Source organism: Oncorhynchus clarkii, chromosome 28 (assembly GCF_045791955.1).
Source record: "Oncorhynchus clarkii lewisi isolate Uvic-CL-2024 chromosome 28, UVic_Ocla_1.0, whole genome shotgun sequence".
Lineage (NCBI taxonomy): Eukaryota > Metazoa > Chordata > Actinopteri > Salmoniformes > Salmonidae > Oncorhynchus > Oncorhynchus clarkii.
In genome coordinates, this window is record NC_092174.1 from 43,923,983 (window position 1) to 43,933,982 (window position 10,000).

Consider the following 10,000-nt stretch of genomic DNA (forward strand, 5'->3'; position numbering starts at 1 on the left):
CTTTAGAAATGTAGTAAAGTAAAAGTTGTCAAAAAATATTAATAGTAAAGTAAAGATACCCCCCCAAAAATACTTAAGTAGTACTTTCAAGTATTTTTAACACTACTCGTGTGCACATAGCCTGTCTTCTCTTGAGAACCAGGTCTGCCTTCAGCGGCCTTTCTCAATAGCAAGGCTATGCTCACTGAGTCTGTACAAAGTCAAAGCTTTGCTTAATTTTGGGTCATATCGCTCTCATGTACAGTAGTCAACATGTCTGTCTGTCCTGTCCTGTCCTGTCCTGTCCTGTCCTGTTCTGTCTGTCTGTCTGTCTGTCTGTCTGTCTGTCTGGCTGTCTGTCTGTCTGTCTGTCTGTCCCTCCCCACATCCATAACCAGGTTCTGCTACAAGTCTCTATATCTAAAGATCTCTATCAGAAAGCAGCTAAAGCGGATGTATTTAAACAAGGGATATTTAAAGAATCTGAACACCTGGGTTAGAGGCAAAGCCACAGCATACACTCGCACAGGAAACGACAAGGTCTGTGAAGATACAAGCACTCTCATGCCCAACACACAAGTTTGTTTTTAGAATACACGCTATACTTGAGCGTAAAGTTTGTAAAAATCTAAAATAATGATTTAATTGTATATATTTCATCTTAATGTAAATATCTTTGATATATGGTTGTAAAATAATGAAGTAATTAAATAAGGCGTTGCAGACAATAAAAAAATAAAACCAGTTCTGAGGGCAAATAGCTGAGTGTCTGTTGAGGAGAAGCCAGACAAGGAATCAACTTCCTCAAGGGGAAGACGGGAAGAGTTACTTGTAACGATCAGTTCAGTTTCTTTTAGTTTAGCCAAGTGTTCTACTCAACCTTCTTTCTCAGTAATAGCAGTGCCGATTGAAATACGGATCTTGTTAGCGAATGAGAAGACCTCTCGTCTATCCACCAATGTGACACGTACGCTTTGCACAAGACTCGGTAGTTTCATATACGTTCCTTGTGCAAAGTATATGTATGCAGGGTTTAAGCCTACATGTCCACCACAACATGACAGACTTGTAATACTATGAAGTAGAAGACTGGGGGGAGGAATAGAAGTGATATACCACAGAATATACAGAGCAAGTCATATATTTTCGCTTACGTAGACAGTGATATGCATATCAGATCTGATAGTAGTAGTGTCGTGTTTAAATTCAGCAGAGATCTCTAGCTTTTGCGGCACAGAACAGGGTTTTCTGTTTGTCTCAACCAATTGCTCATGGGCGTTCTGGACTTTTACCTCAACCAAATTCCCTCTCCTCACACTATCACCTCGGTGACTTTCTCAACCTTCGTTTAGTCAGCTACTATTGTCTCTAGGTTTGAGGAACATGAGAAACTTGAACATGGTGCAAATTATCAAACCCTTATTAAACCCATCATCAGGGCCGTAACTACATCTGAGGACTCGAGGTCTGGCTCGTCGTCATTTTTTATAATTAAATTACAGGGCCTTCAGAAAGTGTTCATACCCCTTGACTTATTCCACATTTTGTTGTGTTACAGCCTGAATTCAAAATGTATTAAATATATATATTTTTCTAACCCATCTACACACAATATCACATAATGACAAATTGAAAACATGTTTTTAGATATTTTTGAAAATGTATTGGAAATGAAATACAGAAATATCTCATTTACATAAGTATTCACATCAGTAGAAGCACCTTTTGGCAACGATTACAGCTGTGGGTCTTTCTGGGTAAGTCTCTAAGAGCTTTCCACACCTGGATTGGTAGTGATTACAGCTGTGGGTCTTTCTGGGTAAGTCTCTAAGAGCTTTCCACACCTGGATTGGTAGTGATTACAGCTGTGGGTCTTTCTGGGTAAGTCTCTAAGAGCTTTCCACACCTGGATTGTGCAACGTTTGCCCATTTTATAAAAATTCTTCAAGCTCAAATTGGTTATTGATCATTGCTAGAAAACCATTTTCAGGTCTTGCCATACATTTTCATGTAGATTTAAGTAAAAAAAAAATAACTCGGCCACTCAGGAACATTCACTGTTTTCTTGGTAAGCAATTCCAGTGTATATTTGGCCGTGTGTTATAGGTTATTGTTCTGCTGAAAGATGAATACATCTCCCAGTATCTGTTGGAAAGCAGACTGAAACAGGTTTTCCTCTAGGATTTTGCCTGTGCTTAGTTCAATTTCGTACATTTTTGCATCCTGAAAAACTCCCCAGTCCTTAACGATTACAAGCATACACATAACATGATGCAGCCACCACTATCCTTGAAAATATGGAGAATGATCCTCAGTAATGTGTGTATTCGACTTGTCCCAAACAAAACACTTTGTAGGGGTGTGTGGGTCCTCTCATTTTTTGGAGGGCATCTAAAGCTAATTTCCTGTTTTTCTACACAATCTAATATGACCAATGGCCCTTCTAACCGTCTCTATTTAGAATAACAAGTCATCAGAAATGTCCAAACATCAATCTAGGTAAGAGATCATTATTACATATGTTTAAGTGATTGATAAGACTGAAATAGATCAATGATAATTCAATATTAAATATTGTGTTGCAACTTTAACTAAGATCCTAACAAATGAACAACTCTTACCAGTAAAGTACAAAGACTTTTCATTGTCTACTAAGACATCCTCTATATCAAATTTCAGCACGCCAGACCCCCACCAGCCTAGTCAATAACTCAACTCTCTCCCCGACCCCTACCAGCCTAGTCAATAACTCAACTCTCTCCTCGACCCCTACCAGCCTAGTCAATAACTCAACTCTCTCCCCGACCCCTACCAGCCTAGTCAATAACTCAACTCTCTCCTCGACCCCTACCAGCCTAGTCAATAACTCATCTCTCTCCCCGACCCCTACCAGCCTAGTCAATAACTCAACTCTCTCCCCGACCCCTACCACCCTAGTCAATAACTCAACTCTCTCCCCGACCCCTACCAGCCTAGTCAATAACTCAACTCTCTCCCTGACCCCTACCAGCCTAGTCAATAACTCAACTCTCTCCCCGACCCCTACCAGCCTAGTCAATAACTCAACTCTCTCCCCGACCCCTACCAGCCTAGTCAATAACTCAACTCTCTCCCCGACCCCCTACCAGCCTAGTCAATAACTCAACTCTCTCCCCGACCCCTACCAGCCTAGTCAATAACTCAACTCTCTCCCCGAAGCCCTACCAGCCTAGTCAATAACTCAACTCTCTCCCCGACCCCCTACCAGCCTAGTCAATAACTCAACTCTCTCCCCGACCCCCTACCAGCCTAGTCAATAACTCAACTCTCTCCCCGACCCCCTACCAGCCTAGTCAATAACTCAACTCTCTCCCCGACCCCCTACCAGCCTAGTCAATAACTCAACTCTCTCCCCGACCCCTACCAGCCTAGTCAATAACTCAACTCTCTCCCCGACCCCCTACCAGCCTAGTCAATAACTCAACTCTCTCCCCGACCCCCTACCAGCCTAGTCAATAACTCAACTCTCTCCCCGACCCCCTACCAGCCTAGTCAATAACTCAACTCTCTCCCCGACCCCTACCAGCCTAGTCAATAACTCAACTCTCTCCCCAAAGCCCTACCAGCCTAGTCAATAACTCAACTCTCTCCCCGACCCCCTACCAGCCTAGTCAATAACTCAACTCTCACCCCGACCCCCTACCACCCTAGTCAATAACTCAACTCTCTCCCCGACCCCCTACCAGCCTAGTCAATAACTCAACTCTCTCCCCGACCCCTACCAGCCTAGTCAATAACTCAACTCTCCCCCCGACCCCTACCAGCCTAGTCAATAACTCAACTCTCTCCCCGACCCCTACCAGCCTAGTCAATAACTCAACTCTCTCCCCGACCCCCTACCAGCCTAGTCAATAACTCAACTCTCCCCAGCAACTTCCTTCCCATGTTTTTTTTGTTTTTGTTTCAAGAAAATGTTTGGAAAACAAAAGTTGAATAAAAACACACATAAACAGCAAATTCTCCATATAATTCATATCATAGTGCTAATGGTACTGTAGAGCTCTTTTTACTTGTATAGCTGGGTTGCCCCGTCCTGCCCCCAGGGGTCCACAGCCCTGCAGCGCCCCAACACACCCCACTCAGCTTGAGGATCTCAGTGAAACATTCATTATTGGTTTCAGGTGTGTTAGGCCAAGGCCAGAGTGTCAACAGTACAGCGGACCCCCAGTGCCAGGCCTTAGCAAGCCCAGGAGCTAGGGATAGGCTAAATAGGTATCTCCCCTGACATGGGAATGTTTTCAATACAGTATAAGCCATCCAGACCTAATATTATTGGAACAATGTATGTAATAAATGCATCACTAGCCACTTTAAACAATGCCACTTTATATAATGTTTACATACCCTACATTACTCATCTCATATGTATATACTGTACTCTATACCATCTACTGCATATTGCCTATGCTGTTCGGCCATCACTCATTCATATATTTTTATGTACATATTCTTATTCATTTCTTTACAATTGTTAGGTTAGATTACTTGTTAGATATTACTGCATGGTCGGAATTAGAAGCGCAAGCATTTCGCTACACTCGCATTAACATATGCTAACCATGTGTATGTGACATACAAAAAAAATACAATTTGATTTGATTTGACCTTTAGGAAAGTTGCACAGTATACCCTTAATCTTGTTAAAAAAATCTAATCTAGTAATGCATAACTTGACATTTCTTCCATCCATTGTGGGAGGATAACCAACCTTCCATTTAATGGCAATGCATTTCTTAGCCGGTATAAATGCTAGGTTACACAGTTTCTTCTGATAACGGTCTCCAGTATCAACATTTCCACACAAACAAAACCAGGGAGAAGGGAGAGTCTGTAGACATGCTGAGATAAAAGAAGATACTCTTTGCCAGGATTCAGCCGGTCTTCACAAGACTTAAGACATGATGCTAATATGTCCCCTTTTGTGTTTTTACACCCCCAGCAGAATAATTAAATTTCTGAGTGCATGATGTTCAGGTTCACTGGCATATTTGACTCATTTCAGGAAACGAGGCATCACTAATGGAGAGGAATTTAACGTAAAGCTTTAAAAAAAAATCTAAGTGCGTTTCTTTTGAAGAAATGCAAAAAATATATAATTTGGGAGCCAGGTTTTCCTGTGTCTACCCTTCTCAATGGCAAGGTTGTGCTCACTGAGCCTGTACTTTGTCTACTTTCTAAGGTTTTGATCAGTAACCATGGTAAAATACTTTGCCATGGGGTCGTATCGATTCAGGGCCAGATAAAACTGCATTTTGCTTTGTACTTGTGTTTCCCAATAAGTCATGTAGTTTTGTTTTTTACTGTGTTGTCATTTGGTTTATTCTGATTGATTAGTCCTGAGGCTTCAATGTGTTAGTAGAACAGGTTTGTGAACTCAGCCCCAGGACCAGCTGGATGAGGGGACTGAGGCTTCAGTGTGTTAGTAGAACAGGTTTGTGAACTCAGCCCCAGGACCAGCTGGATGAGGGGACTGAGGCTTCAGTGTGTTAGTAGAACAGGTTTGTGAACTCAGCCCCAGGACCAGCTGGATGAGGGGACTGAGGCTTCAGTGTGTTAGTAGAACAGGTTTGTGAACTCAGCCCCAGGACCAGCTGGATGAGGGGACTGAGGCTTCAGTGTGTTAGTAGAACAGGTTTGTGAACTCAGCCCCAGGACCAGCTGGATGAGGGGACTGAGGCTTCAATGTGTTAGTAGAACAGGTTTGTGAACTCAGCCCCAGGACCAGCTGGATGAGGGGACTGAGGCTTCAGTGTGTTAGTAGAACAGGTTTGTGAACTCAGCCCCAGGACCAGCTGGATGAGGGGACTGAGGCTTCAATGTGTTAGTAGAACAGGTTTGTGAACTCAGCCCCAGGACCAGCTGGATGAGGGGACTGAGGCTTCAATGTGTTAGTAGAACAGGTTTGTGAACTCAGCCCCAGGACCAGCTGGATGAGGGGACTGAGGCTTCAATGTGTTAGTAGAACAGGTTTGTGAACTCAGCCCCAGGACCAGCTGGATGAGGGGACTGAGGCTTCAATGTGTTAGTAGAACAGGTTTGTGAACTCAGCCCCAGGACCAGCTGGATGAGGGGACTGAGGCTTCAGTGTGTTAGTAGAACAGGTTTGTGAACTCAGCCCCAGGACCAGCTGGATGAGGGGACTGAGGCTTCAGTGTGTTAGTAGAACAGGTTTGTGAACTCAGCCCCAGGACCAGCTGGATGAGGGGACTGAGGCTTCAGTGTGTTAGTAGAACAGGTTTGTGAACTCAGCCCCAGGACCAGCTGGATGAGGGGACTGAGGCTTCAGTGTGTTAGTAGAACAGGTTTGTGAACTCAGCCCCAGGACCAGCTGGATGAGGGGACTGCGGCTTGAGTGTGTTAGTAGAACAGGTTTGTGAACTCAGCCCCAGGACCAGCTGGATGAGGGGACTGAGGCTTCAGTGTGTTAGTAGATCAGGTTAGTGAACTCAGGACCAGCTGGATGAGGGGACTCTTTTCTTTGCTCAGCTCTTGGCATTGCAGGGCTTGGTAATGATATGAGAGGGGGTCACTGTATTTTAGATGTTTCCAAAACTTAATTGCTATTTTTTAGTTTTTATTTTTAGTGGATATTGGCCTAATTCTTCCCTGCATGTGTTGTTTGTAGTTTTCCTCTTGACATGTAGGAGACTCTTACAGAACTCTGCATGCAGGGTTTCAATGGGGTGTTTGTCCCATTTGATGTGGACCCCACACCTCGCTGCCATAAAGTGCAATTGCTTCAATGACACATTCAATTCGTTTTAGCCTAATTTTAATAGGTATTTCAATTTGAATTAGCTTTTTAATGGCGTAGAATGCCCTGCGTACTTTCTCTCTCAGTTCATTCACTGCCTCATTTAGGTGTTCAGTTGAGCTTATTTTTAAACCTTAGTAATTGTAGTGTGTGCAGTACCCTATATACAGTGCCTTGCGAAAGTATTCGGTCCTAATTTTGAACGCCCAATTTTTCAGTTTTTGATTTGTTAAAAAAGTTTGAAATATCCAATAAATGTCGTTCCACTTCATGATTGTGTCCCACTTGTTGTTGATTCTTCACAAAAAAATACAGTTTTATATCTTTATGTTTGAAGCCTGAAATGTGGCAAAAGGTCGCAAAGTTCAAGGGGGCCGAATACTTACAGGCCTCTCTCATCTTTTTAAGTGGGAGAACTTGCACAATTGGTGGCTGACTAAATACTTTTTTATTTTTAGTGTGGGGTACAGATAGGAGTCATTCAAAAATTACACAACACAATTATTCCATGCAACTTATTATGTGACTTGTTAAGCACATTTTTACTCCTGAACTTATTTGCCATAACAATATTTATTATATTTCTGCTTTTAATTATTAATTTTTTTACCCAATTTCGTGGTATTCAATTGTTTAGTAGCTACTATCTTGTCTCATCGCTACAACTCCCGTACGGGCTCGGGAGAGACGAAGGTTGAAAGTCATGCGTCCTCCAATACACAACCCAACCAAGCCGCACTGCTTCTTAACACAGCGTGCATCCAATGCGCCAGAGGAAACACCGTGCACCTGGCAACCTTGGTTAGCATACACTGCGCCCGGCCCGCCACAGGAGTTGCTGGTGCGCGATGAGACAAGGAGATCCCTACACACCAATCCCTCCCTAACCCGGGCGACGCTAGGCCAATTGTGCGTCGCCCAACGGACCTCCCGGTCGCGGCCGCTTACGACAGAGCCTGGGCGCGAACCCAGGGACTCTGATGGCACAGCTGGCGCTGCAGTACAGCGCCCTTAACCACTGCGCCACCCGGGAGGCCTGCTTTTAATTTTTAATTAATTTAGAAAAATGTATAAAAAAAATATTTAACTAGTATTGTGTGTAGACCAATGACACAACATCTGAATTTAATAATTTTTTTCATACAGGATGTAAAACAACAAAATGTGGAAAAAGTCAAGGGGTATGAATACTTTCTGAAGGCACTGTAACATTACAAAAGCTAATAGGCTAATGTGTTTGTAGATTTGTATTGTAGATGGACTGAGGTGAATGAACCTTTAGCAGGCAAGGTGATAATGGGTCATTTTTTGCTGTTCTCCAAATAGCATTTTAAAGTGTCTGAAATGAATAAACGTGATTGAACTTTCACCCCCCACACACAACCCGGTTCACCATGGTTACGGCCATGTTTTTATTTTTGTTACTGTTTTTAACTGTAATCTATCTATGTTAATATTGAGTTAGAGTGTTTGGTCTAGACAACGGCCAGCCCTCCTGCAGTTAATAACCTAGTTCACTACTCTCCGTTGACTAGAATCAATATGTGTATCCTAGCTTTCATTGATGTGGACAGACGCCTCAGGCCAGTCGTTTGTTTTTGAGCACCAGGGATAAAGGCAGAATATTAGAACATTAGACGTTATTTGGTATTGCATGAAAGTAATAGTAAAAAGCTCAAAAACACACACAGACACACATACACACACACACACACACACACACACAGACACAGACACAGACACAGACACACACAGACACAGACACAGACACAGACACAGACACACACACACACACAGACACACACACACACACACACACACACACACACACACACACACACACACAGACACACACACACAGACACACACAGACACAGACACACAGACACACACACACACAGACACACACAGACACAGACACACACACACAGACAGACACACACACACACACACACACACACAGACACAGACACACACACACACACACACACAGACACACACACACACACACACACACACACACACACACACACACACACACACACACACACACACACACACACACACACACAGACACACACACACACACAGACACACACACACAGACACACACAGACACAGACACACAGACACACACACACAGACACACACAGACACAGACACACACACACAGACAGACACACACACACACACACAGACACAGACACAGACACACACACACACACAGACAGACACACACACACACACACACACACACACACACACACACACACACACACACACACACATGCTTCCTGAGATGTATGTGAATTTAGCTTTGGATTTTAACCACTTCCTCCAGTGAGGGGCTCAGTGATTGGCTGGCGTATATCTGTGGTCAACACACTATACTCAGATGTGAGATAGGTAAGTGTGTGTTTGTATGTAAAACAACTACATCTAAACACCGGCAGCATTCAAACCAACCAAATCTAAAGCCGAGTGGGGCGCCAGGTAGCCTAGCGGTTACCCGAGCTTACAAAGTTAAAAAAGTCTGTCGTTCTGCCCCTGAACAAGGCAGTTCACCTACTGTTCCCCGGTAGGAATTGTTATTAAACTAGGCAAGTCAGTTGAATAATGGTTATAACTTTCTGATCAGTACTTCACATTCATATCTATTGAATACACTTCACTCACGTATTGCCTCTTCTTCTCTCCCACCAAGGTGATGGATACTCTGTCCATGCTTTCCTACTCCACGGTCGCACAACAGGCAGGAATCAAGTACGTCTCACTTACATTTCAACCTTAACAAAGTGTGAAACACTGGGGCTCAGTGATGTCGTGTGGAGTCATCACTTCAGCTACTTTTTTTCTATTTTAATCAACATGACATTTAATTGATGATGTAATAATGTAATAATGATGTAATATCTGGGATACTCCCCCCCTTTTTTTTTGACAGGCCCTTTCCAACAGAGGAGAGTCTGAAAGACGAGGATATTTACAGTCATCTGAAGGACCTGATTGAGTAAGTCTGTTGATCTCTCCATATGGACATTTCATTTCATCTATCCATATATACCATTGATAAACAGTATGTACAGTTGAAGTCGGAAGTTTACATACACCTCGGCCAAATACATTTAAACTCAGTTTTTCACAATTCCTGACATTTAATCTGAGTAAAGATTCCCTGTTTTAGGTCAGTTAGGATCACCACTTTATTTTAAGAATGTGAAATGTCAG

At 43.1% G+C, this 10,000-nt stretch overlaps 1 protein-coding gene across 1 annotated transcript in view; it reads left to right on the forward strand.

Moving 5' to 3' along the window:
- The window catches only part of LOC139386866 (guanine nucleotide exchange factor VAV3-like), a 105,553-nt gene that overhangs the window by 26,901 nt on the left and 68,652 nt on the right, over window positions 1–10,000 (forward strand). Inside the window, exons 3-4 of the mRNA XM_071132725.1 lie at window positions 9,477–9,535; window positions 9,717–9,782. Of these exons, the coding sequence (XP_070988826.1) occupies window positions 9,477–9,535; window positions 9,717–9,782 (125 nt within the window). The remainder of the gene's footprint in view (window positions 1–9,476; window positions 9,536–9,716; window positions 9,783–10,000) is intronic.